This window comes from Solanum verrucosum, unplaced genomic scaffold, assembly GCF_900185275.1.
Source record: "Solanum verrucosum unplaced genomic scaffold, falcon-dt-bn FXZP01000019.1, whole genome shotgun sequence".
Lineage (NCBI taxonomy): Eukaryota > Viridiplantae > Streptophyta > Magnoliopsida > Solanales > Solanaceae > Solanum > Solanum verrucosum.
The window spans coordinates 652714-664929 of record NW_026020191.1 but is presented as its reverse complement, the minus strand read 5'-3'; the positions used below and the strand labels follow the sequence as shown (position 1 = coordinate 664929).

Sequence of the window (12216 nt, the reverse complement as noted above, 5' to 3'; positions counted from 1 at the left end):
CTAAGCAAAAACAATGTTTCCGTTAAAACTATAAGTTTCGTAATGATAGGATCCCCTGATCTCCTTTTTAAAATCAATTTATACGCTTTCAGAATTTGGCCTTCGGGGTTATTCCACGAGATAAGTCGTGTGTCACCAAGCAGATCGGTGACTCGCCAAACGTCCCTATGTGTCGCCTTTTTATCTTGAATTCTTACCAATTTTGTATTGTCACATTGGGCGGTGTAGGTCAGGGTTGCTGATGGGTTCGACGATGCGCCGTTTGCTTTTGTTGATTGTCGATTTTGCTTGCACCTTCATTGATAGTTTTGTAACATTCGGCGGACTGAGTTTCCTGCGCCGATCCGATCAGCGTGTCTCTGATGGGTGCAGTACTTCGCCCAATTTCTCTCATTCAAGGTGTAGCATGTTGTAATTTTAGGCGAGCGAAGAGGCCACTCGACGAACCACGAGTGGCTTTGGCGATCTTCAACTTTGTTGTTCTTCTCTCTTTTGCCCATTAATGTCCTTTCCTTGCTCTTTTATTTTCCTATCTACAAATCAACACATAATTATCAGTTTGGAGCACAAATTAGGCATTGAAAACAACAAAACTATGTAAACAAAGCCCTAAATGAGACAAAATCTCAGACTCATCATAGTCCAGGGTGTAGTCTCGGGGCGTGATAGTGTAGGGCCTCTCGGTGTCCTATATGCCATGTTACTCATAGGGTGTACCTTGGGTCATGATAGATTAGATGTTTTCCCATTGTTTCCTCACGATGTTCGTTTAACTTATGTATTATGTTAAGTATTTCAAGAAAATGAATTAAGACTATTCAAAATGCTCATATGTTTAAGCTCCCGCGTATCATGTAGAGTCATGTGGGTCATAGTAAACCAGGGCGAGGGTTTGCTTGGGGATCAGAAATGGTTCTCGAGTGCCAGCCATGTCCAGGGTGTATACTCGGGGCGTGATATATTTAAATGTGTTTCTCAAACTAATAAGTGATAGTTTATGTATGAAATTCACACTTCCAATAGTTTAGGTATGAAACTCAAAAAAGGATATTTTTTATATGTTTTTGATACTTACCTCATTTGTAGACAGATTGAAGACCTAGGGAATATATTTTCTGAATTAATACGTACAGAATTCTGTGTTTTTACTTTGTGATAAGTGGTGTACGAGCTAAATGTTTTTATGATATTTGCATGATATTATGGAGGAGTTGAAAGGATAGATTTTTCGAGCTACTTTGATTATAAGGAGTACAATGTTGATTTCCAAATTACTCGATTTTTAGCTAATTTAATCCAAGAAACAACTATTTTATATTTATTTATCTTAATGTATAATCTTTCAAATAATTAAACAAACAAACTTGCATATGCATTATTAATGTACATAAATTACCTGCTATTTACTCGCGATAATCTTCGAACCTCATTCTTGAGTAAGAGTATTGTCAATCATAGTTGTGTGAAGCATGTTGTAATAGACTTTCGCCTTGTTAGATCCATGTTGAAAATAAAAGGGTTCCCAAAGCTCTAGTTGTATATAGGGCGGGTTTGGAGTCTCCTTAACCGTTATACAATTCACGTCCTTCATTTTTTTGCTTTCAATAATATAATACAATATATCGAACTCTTCTTCAAGTGTCCATAAACGTGATTGTTTCATTATTGAACTACTACACAATTTTTTTTAAAATTATTTTATCATATATCTTTGTATAAATAGTCTTATATATGAGTCGTGGACTACAAATTCATTTTGTTTCCTTCAATAATATAATTTAATCTATCGAGCACCTCTTCAAGTGCTCATAAACGTGATATTTTCATTGTTAAACTACTACATAATTTTTTGTTTACTGTTTTTAATCGTATCTTTGTATAGAATAGTTATTCTATAAATGAGGTGTGGACTAAAAGGAGGAACAAACATTTAAAGAATTTTTTTATAATTCTTGGTTATAAGCGATCTAAAAAAAGTTAAGTAACCTAGTGTAATAGATTAAAAAACACTAATACTATAAATTATTATGTTGTATTACGCTTCATTCGAGTTTTTCACTTGTCCAATATACCGATGATAAATGATTTGCTTGTATGATTTATTAAACACTCATTTGCACTAGTTTCATCAATGTACAACAAGTTTGATGCCTCTGTAATATGGAAATGAATACTTTCTGCTTACTCAACTTCTATTCGGAAGGCAGACACTTTTAAGATGTAGGTAATTAAACACTATATCTAGAAATTTTAGAATGAAATATTTACAGTACAAGATACATTAATTTATTTTGAGGGAAAGTTTGATCTCTCTAAATTACTTATTTATCATTTTTTTATGTATGATCGACACATTGTTTTTGGTTTCTAAAAAGCTTTTTATATACAACCTCTTAATTTTATAAGTTTATCTATTATATTCCTTGCTAGCTATTTCTTTGGTTTTATAAAAAAGCTATTATTGATTAATTAGCAGTAATTTTAATTTATCATCCTATCATTACATTAAAAATCCTGTCATAACTTATAATAATTTACAGTTACATAAAAGAATATGAATTATCATGTTCCATCAATACTCTATGGGTTATGTGATATATATTCGGTGTGGAAGTAGGTAATATTTCTATTATCGCAATCTTGTCACAACCCAGGGGTACACCCTTGATGTAACATGGCGTATAGGACCCCGAGAGGCCCCATACAAGCCACTTAGCATTCATAACATAAGAAATAGAACAAAGGAAATAAAGACAACATTTCAAGTCCAAAGTTTTATAAAAGTAAAGTGGAAGTCTAAAAACTTGTCTCAATAACAATCTAATACAATAGAATGAAATTGGGCTTATCCCATATATCATGTCCAAAAAATGAAAGTAAGAAAGAAAACTAAAAATAATGAAATTCGTCCTCGAAGAAAGAGGACTCACCAAGCTCGAAAATCTCTTGAATCAACCTTTAGCCACAAAACTGAGAACTCTAGCTATCGGATCCTACATTTGGGGAAATGTAGGCAAGAGTATGTGTTAGTACAAAATATGTACCTAGTATGATAGTCATGCATTAAACATTTAAAAATGCTAAAAAGGGACATTTTCATGAGTAAGGAATGATCAAGCTAAAATATCTATCTTGAGACTATAGAAACCATAAGTAATAAAAACATGATCAATGCAAGTGAGCATCACCTTAAAACATACTTACATACTTCCTTGAAGTAACCTTGGATCATAATAACATTTGCTTATTCGTGGGAAGTAGCCTTAACCGACATATAAGACTATGAGCTAGAAACATGGAATCTGGTGTCTACCCCACACCAAAAAGAGGTGTCCTACTTGCCACAGTAAGGACCATGAACTTCTAGCTATTGTGGATTTACTAGTGAATGTCTATCTAGACAATCCTATGTTGGCACATAGTTTATGAGACTTCGGTAATCACCACTTGTCCACTTTGTTCTAAGCTTAACTTCCACAGACTAGTTCTTTGTCATGTTCATCTTAGCTCTTAAAGGAACATGGGTAATCGCCACTTGTCCTTATTTCATATGACATGGGTAATTGCCTATTGTCTTAACATTGGAGGTCATGGGTAATCGCCTCTTGCCTCATCATTAGAATAGCTTATTAGCATTGGTTCATTTTAGGTGAGAAAGCCTTTCAACCCTAGGAACCCTTATCATGTGAGAAAACCTTTCACAATTCATGCTTACATGTGTATATGAGAAAATACTTTCAACAATACAACAACAACATTATCATTGATACTGCACTCTCAAAGCATCCATTAAACAATTACATAAATCTAATAAGAAGATGCATAATTCCATAATTCACCTTTCAAGGTTCAAGCCAACTTTCAGTAATCAATGTCAAGAAAACATGAGTTTGACATGGGTTCATAGATATTCATCATATTTTCATGTAATTCTATGAATTTATGCTTGATCTCATATAATCTTATTTCATAATCTAGAACCCACATTATATTATCATAACTTGGAAAACATGGGGATTACATGGGTTCATGGGGGATCATCATAAAAACATGAGATTAGCTTAATTCATGCATCATAGATCATAAATCAATCAACTAGATCAACAATTAGCAGAACCTATAACATAGAAGAAAACCCTAACTCAATCGGGGAATTCTAACTTTAAAAATAGGAGAATTTGGGAACTCTATGAATGGAAGGAATCCATGGATGAAAACTATCATACATCAAAGCCAATTGTTTATCTTCAATGGAGGAATGGAGACTGGACTTGAAACCCCAGGTTTAATCCTTCTTCTTCAAGCTTTCTAGAGAGAAAAATATATTAGAGATGAGACTTGATCTTCTTTCAGAAATTTGAGAGAATGATTTTCAATTGGGAAAATTTGGGGGTTAAAATACTTATATAGGGGTTTTAGGCATACGTAAAATGACATAGTATTTGGGGAATAAAATAATTAGAAAAAGACCCAACTGCCCCTAAAAATAATTGTCGACCTACGGACCTTGACCAACTCTCTGTCCTACAATTTCGTCGACTGGTGTCAGAAACTAGAAATTAAGGCCATGATCAACGGACCTCAATCCATGGACTGTGGACCCAACGATGATCTGTTGGTCCAAGTCGTGGTTCGTGGTCCTCTGAACCTGTTTGGGTGACCAATCAACAGACCAGACCTACAGTCTGTGTCTTAGTCCATGAGTCGTGTCTGGCCTCCGTCGGATGGCACCAGATTCTTCTGAAAAACTAAAATTCTTCCCTTTCTCGAATTTGAGGTGTTACATTATATCCCCCTTGGGATCATTCATTCTCGAATGAGATTCAAGACATCATAAGAGGGGTAGAAACTAAGTCTAACAGCCCATCATGCATGAAATGCACATATCGGAGGAGGAAACATAAACTCCAACCTAAAACATGTTCAAAACATTACATCATGAAGTCTATATGCAACTCATACACAAAGGGACATAAAAATGAACGTATCAATCAAATAAACTCATTTTCTCAAAGCATAAACTTTTCATGAACATCAATAAATAAGGAAATCATGAAAATATCTAAGACACATGACCCCAAAACAAAGAGTAAACCATGAGGTACTCATTACCTCAAGCTAGAGTAGGGGTAGAAGGAAAGAGATGAGGATATCGGGACATCATATCAACTCAATCTCCCAAGTAGCACCCTCAACTAACTGATTCATCCACAACACTTTCACGAAAGCAACTTCTTTGTTTCTCAACTTCTTCACTTTCCGGTCTAAAATCTCAACCGTAACTTCTTCATAAGAAAGATTCTCCTTAACTCCCAAACGTTCTAAGGGAACTATAGAAGTCGTATATCCAACATATTTCTTCAACATAGAGACATGGAAAACCGGATGCACCGATGCCAATTCATTAGCTTAATCTAGTTCATAAGCAACCTTACCAACACATCTCAAAATTTGATATGGGCCTACATATCAGCGACTAAGCTTCCCTTTCTTAACAAACCTCATCACACCTTCATGGGTGAAATTTTCAAATAGACACAATCATTAAGATCAAACTCAAGATCTCTTCTTCTAACATTAGCATATAATTTTTGTCGACTTTGAGCCGTTTTCAACCTTTTTATAATAAGTTGAACTTTCTCCATTGCCTCATGTACCAACTCGAGACCTATTAGGGCCACCTTACCCACGTCAGAGGAACCTATAGGAGATCTATGTCTCCTACCATACAATGTTTCAAATGAAGCCATACCAATACTTGATTGATAACTATTGTTATAGGCAAACTCAAACAAAGGCAAATGATCATCCCAATTACCCTTAAAGTCAATCACACAAGCTCTTAACATATCTTCCAAAGTTTAGATAGTACGCTCCGCTTGCCCATCAGTTTAGGGATGAAAGGTCGTACTAAGCTTAACACAGGTACCAACACCCTTTTCAAAATATTTCTAAAACTTAGGAGAGAATTAAGTCCCACGATCGGAGATAATGGACAAAGGCACTCCATGCAACTTTACAATTTCCCCCAAGTACAACTTAGCATAATCCTCTGTCGAATAAGAAATTTTGATAGGGATGAAATAAGACGATTTCGTCATTCGATCTACTATAACCCAAATCGAGTAATATTATCGCCGGGTGCGAGGCAAACCAACTATGAAGTCCATATTCACAGCTTTACACTTCCAAGTAGGGATGCTTATATCTTGGGATAAATCTCCCGGTCTCTAATGCTCAACTTTCACTTGTTGAAAATTAGGACATTTGGCCACAAACTCCGCAATATCCTTCTTCATCCCATTCCACCAATAGATCTCGCGCAAATCACGGTACATTATTGTGGTTCTTGGGTGAATGGAATATTGAGAACTATGGGATTCTGACAAGATATGTTCTCTCAAGTCATATATATTATGAACACACAAACGACTTTGATATCTATGTACTCCATCTCCCCCTTAGAAGAAAGCCTCAACGGACTTCTTGAGCACCGCCTTCTTTAATTCAACCAAAGTTGGATCAAGACCTTGCTTGGCCTTCACATCTGTCATGAAAGACAATAATGATCCATTATGAATGGTAACATCACCCTTAAAAACTGAACACCCAATCGGGCCAATCTATGAACATCTCGAACCAACTATTTCTTATTTTCTTCAATAGGAGCAACACTACCCATAGATAACCGACTAAGAACATCCAACACCACATTCGCTTTACTGGGGTGATAGAGAATGCTCAAATCATAATTATTCAATAACTCAAGCCACCTTCTCTGGTGAAGATTTAGATCCTTGATGTGAGGCCAAAAATATATATTTATAATCATTATTTGCCTCACATTTATTATTTATATATGTCCTTTTTGAGCATTAAATTTATGGATTGTGCTAAATAGTGTATTTTATTTGTAGGAGTATATTGACGTAAAGTTGAAGAAGTTTGGAGCTAAAACGAATTAAAGATGAAAGATTACAGAAGAAAATTAAGCAGGAAGCTTAATGGATTAAATTGAATATTATATTCATATTTATATGTAGATAGCCAAAGAACGCCAATTGATATTGGCCTTGCCACTGGCAGCAATTGAAGGAACAAGAACGTGAGGCGGTTCGGCAATACAGTTTCACGTGAAAAAGAAGAGAACCAAATTTCGTTTGGTTTTGGATTCCTAATTTGCTTTGGAATCAATTATTTTATTTAGGCTTTACTACATCTATAAATAGTCCATAGAAATAATTATTGGAGGATTACATTAGAGGAGATCAATCAGAGGGCATCAAGTAAAAAGTCGTCAATATTTTTTAGGGATTTTTTCTTCTTGTTATTTTCTTAGAGATTAGTGGCTAAACGCCCTTGTTCTGGGGCTGTAGCCACGAATTAAATGTCGATTATTTGAGGTTTATGAATTAATTCTTGGTTGTCATTATAAGTTACTTGTATATTCTTATTTTAGTATTTCTTGACTGGCCATCTAGAGATAGATATATTGTCTAATCTTAAAATTGAGAGAGGAGAGGTTAGATAGACCAAAGAATATAGAGAGCTGGATCGATCTATTTGATTGAGGTGATTTGTGTTTAGGAGTGACACCCGGACGAACAATTTGCTTGGTTACGAAACAGGATGAAATATAAATACTCGCCAATTAGTCTATTTATCCCCGCTCAACAATGTAGTTAGATAGCTAATTGGAGTAGGCGACTAGAGGTGTGTAGCTCGACTCATACAATTAACCCTGTAAACCAGTAACTTGACAACTAAAATTAGTTCTAAGCCAAGAATATGATACATGAGATTCATTACATGCTGCAGCCCTGGGATTTTCCAACTATTGTAAGTAATTTTATTATTTTGTTCTTGCATTCTTTTCTTTTGACACTCGTAAATAAATAATTAGACCAATATAATTTAGTAAAAATAGTTAATTGACAAGTCATTTGGGTTCGATAATCTGGTTCTTTTAAGAGCCACTATATTACTTGCGCGACCACGTACACTTGCTTGTGCAATTGGGAGCAACAATCCTTCTGGTTAAACACATATTGAAAATTCTTGTGGTCGGTAAAGACATCCACATTAACACCATACAAATAATGTCTCCAAATCTTTAAGGCAAAAATAATTGTCTCTAGTTCAAGGTCATGGATAGGATAATTCGTCTTATGAATCTTAAGTTGCCTTGAGGCATAGGAAATAACTTTCTCATTTTGCATAAGCACACATCCTAGCCCAATTCTCGAGGCATCACAGTAAACCAAAAAACCATCAGTCCCTATCGGTAAAGTCAACACCGGAGCAAAAGTAAGTCTATCTATCAATTCTTGAAAACTATTTTCACAACCTTGGGACCATATGAACTTAGTCTTTTTTGAGTCAATCTTGTCAATGGAGAGGCAATCGAATAAAACCCCTCAACAAACCTTTTACAGTAACCCGCCAAACCCAAGAAGCTCCTAATATTCGAAGGGGATAGAGGTCTAGGCCAACTCTTAACCGCACCCATCTTCTTATGATCAACCTCAATACCCTTATTTGAAACAATATGGCCAAGGAAAGCTACGGACCTTAGCAAAAACTCACACTTGCTAAACTTTGCAAAGAGTTGTTGGTCCTTGAGAATTTACAACACAATCCTCAAACGATCAATATGCTCATCCCTACTTCTCGAATAGATCAATATATATCATCAATGAAAATAATCACAAACGTGTCAAAGTATTGTCTAAACAGTCTATTAATTAAATTCATAAATGCCACTAGAGAATTAGTCAAACCAAAGGACATCACCAAAAACTCATAATGACCATATCGGGTTCTAAAAGCCATTTTCATAATGTCATCTTCCTTCACCCTCAATTGGTGATAGCCCGATCGGAGGTAAATCTTAGAGAAGTAACTTGATCCTTGAAGTTGGTCAAACAAATCATCTATCTTTTGAAGGGAATATTTATTCTTAACGGTAATCTCATTCAATTGTCAGAAGTCAATACACATACGAAGAGAACCATCCTTTCGAACAAACAAAAATGGAGCCCCCATGGAGAGATACTCGGTTGGATGAAACCCTTATCCAACAAATCTTTCAATTGTTCTTTCAACTCCTCTAGTTCTGTCGGAGCCATTTGGTAAGCAGGAACAAAAATAGGTTGCGTATCTGGGAGAAGGTCAACACCGAAGTCTATTTCCCTTTCGGGAGGAATACAGGGTAGATCATGTAGGAACACTTACAGAAACTAATTCACAACGGGGACCGACTCAATAGTAGGGGTTTAGGAATCAACATCCCTCACCCTAACTAGATGGTAAATGCAACCTTTAGCAATCATCTTTCTAGCTTTAAGACAAGAGACAAACCGACCCTTAGGCATAGAATTTCCCTATTTCCATTCTAAGACAGGCTTATTTGAAAACTGAAACTTGACTACACGAGTTATACAATCAATAGAGGCATAATATGAGTGCAGTCAATCCATACCAAGGATAACATCAAAATCTAGAATCTCAAGCTCTACCAAGTCAACAAGATTAACTCTATGGGATGAGGAAACGAGACATTTTCTATAGACCCTCTAAGCCACAATAGAACCACCAACAGGAGTAGAGACAGAAAAGGGATCTAACAACACATCGAGAAGAACATCAAACCTCATAGCCACATATGGCGTCACAAAAGACAAGGTAGCACCGGGATCAACATCAATTTGAAAGACTTTCAACATACCTGTAACCACATCGGGAGAACCGTCTTGCTCACCACGAGTTTGAAGTGCATATAATTGGTTTTTCTTAGGAGTATTTGAACCCGAACCACTTGGACTGGATGAAGTATTTGGTTGAGCCCTTCGGTGATTATCTCCTTTATTCTTAGAAACTAAAGGACAATCTCTTATCGTGTGGTCCATCTAACCATAACCAAAACAAGCATTAGAACCCGGTAGACATTTACCCTTATGCTTTGTTCCACACTTAGCATAAGTAGGCAATAAGGACCCACTACCATTCCTTCCTTGAGGCTTAAGGTTAGAGACCTTATCTTTGTTGAACCTAGTAGGAGCATTGGAGGAACCTTGACTGGAAAACCTTTGTCAAAAATCTAGGACGACCATGTCCATCGGACCTTGCACGAGAGAAATTATCATCACCAGTTTTAGCCCTCTTTGCCTCCCTAGAATTTTCCTTAAGTTTCTCCTCTTCGATATGTTAAGCATGAACCATGAGATGAGAAATCTCCATGTCATTAACAAGCATGGTGGTACGGCAGACCTTAATAACCATATCGGATACACCTGAAATAAACTTACTCATCTTTGCCCTACGATCGGCAACCATTGAGGGAGCATATCAAGACAGTTTTGTGAACTTCAAAGCATATTCCATCACACTCATACTTCCTTGACAAAGGTTGATCAACTCAAGAACCTTTGCCTCTCCCATCTCAAGGGGAAAAGAACCTATCAAGGAAAACAACCTTGAACTTTTCCCAATCAACAATACCGACATCTTTCGGTCTCTCTTCATTCCATTGACTGAACCAAATATGAGCAACACCCTTAAGTTGATGCTAACTCCACCTTTTCCATCGACGTCACTCCCATGATCATCAACACCTTGTAAACCTCATCAATGAACTTGATATTCATAGCACAAGGTTTAGGAAGATCCTAGGATGTCTCATAAGCCACGTCGAGTAGATTCTTGTTCATGAGTGTGAAGTGTGCCAAATTTATGAATGAAAGTCTACAGGATGTTTAGGAAACTCCACTTCTTTCATTAGTCTAAAGTCGTGCAATACAGTGTACCTCTAGGTGTCTTTATCTCCTAACCCCTATTTATGTTTTTCAGAATATCCCTCCACGAAGGAATCACGTGAGAAAGAATAGGAATGTTCATGAAAATTTGAGGTAAGAGGTTACCCGAGTGCCGGTCAACCCTTTGGCTGAGCTATTGACTAATGATGAGTTCTGAGCCGCATTTCATGCATTGGCCCAAGCTATGATGGCTCAAGCAAATAGAGAGGTGGTGGCTCCCGTTAACCCAAGGGTGGATACGGTGACAACAAGGGTGAGGGACTTTATTAGAATGACTCCTCCAGAATTTCATTAGTCTAACGTTGAGAAAGATCCTCAAGAGTTCATTGATGAGATTTATAAGATAGTGGAAATTATGGGTATTATGTCAGTTGAAAAGGTGGAATTGGTCGCTTATCAACTTAAAAGTGTTGCTCAATTTTGGTTCAACCAATGGAACTAAGAGAGGGTAGTTGATGAGGGTCCTCTTGATTAGGAGAAATTTAAGGTTGCTTTTCTTGATAGGTTATTTCCCCTTGAAATGAGAGAGGCAACATTATTTGAGTTTATTAATCATCCTCAAGGAGGTATGAGTGTAAAGGAGTATGCTTTGAAATTCACACAATTGTCTAAATATGTTCCAACTATGGTTGCCGATCCAAGGGCAAGGATGAGTAAGTTTGTATCGAGTTCTTCCAACTTAGTGGTCAAAGAATGCCTAACCGCCATGCTTATTAAAGAGATGGATGTCTCCCGTTTGAAAGTGCATGCACAACAAATAGAAGAAGAAAAGCTTAAGGAGAAAACTAAGGATTCAAAGAGGGCAAGAAGGGATGATGGTGAATTCTCACATTCAAGGTTCGATGGAAGTGATCATTCTCAAGGTAAGGGAGGTAGTGAAAAATGTGGCCCAAGTGCCGGAAGTGTGGGAGAAGACATAAGGGTTCTAACCGGTTCAAACGCGTGTTTTGGTTGTGGAAATACGGATCATAAAATAAGGAATTGTCCTATGGTTGCTAGGAATGAGGGAGATAATCGTCAATGGACTCCACCCTACCATTCCTCCGGTCCTAATGGTGGTCGGAAACAAGATAGGTTCTATGTTTCTCATACTCAAGAAGATCATGAGGTTCCCCAGATGTGGTAATTAATAAGTTAAGTTCTTTTAGCTTGTGGTTATGTATTGCTTTATGTTGATTTTTTTGTTGGATATGGTAAGACTCCATATATGGAGATTGTGTTTGGAGTAATCCTTGAAAATCCTTATGGAAACTTCTTAAGTGTTTACTTGTATCAATGGTTTACTGGTTGTTAAGAGTTTGGTGTTATGTTTGGGATTGAGGGAGATGGAATCAAAAAGACAAATGGGGTTTGCTCCCAAGGGGGAGATACTGTGCTTCATGGTTGGTACGTGAGTAGAACT

General features: G+C 36.7%; 1 protein-coding gene across 1 annotated transcript; it reads left to right on the top strand.

Annotated features, from left to right (window-relative positions):
* The first annotated feature begins 11439 nt into the window (after positions 1 to 11439).
* LOC125829401 (uncharacterized) lies at positions 11440 to 11940 on the top strand. Its single transcript, XM_049508623.1, has one exon. It carries the CDS (start codon positions 11440 to 11442, stop codon positions 11938 to 11940), a length of 501 nt encoding a protein of 166 aa, XP_049364580.1.
* The last annotated feature ends 276 nt before the right edge of the window (positions 11941 to 12216 follow it).

What these genes read in the sequence shown, in the direction of transcription:
- LOC125829401 (XM_049508623.1), top strand. Translation starts at nt 11,440, where the DNA reads ATGGTTGCCGATCCAAGGGCAAGGATGAGTAAGTTTGTATCGAGTTCT.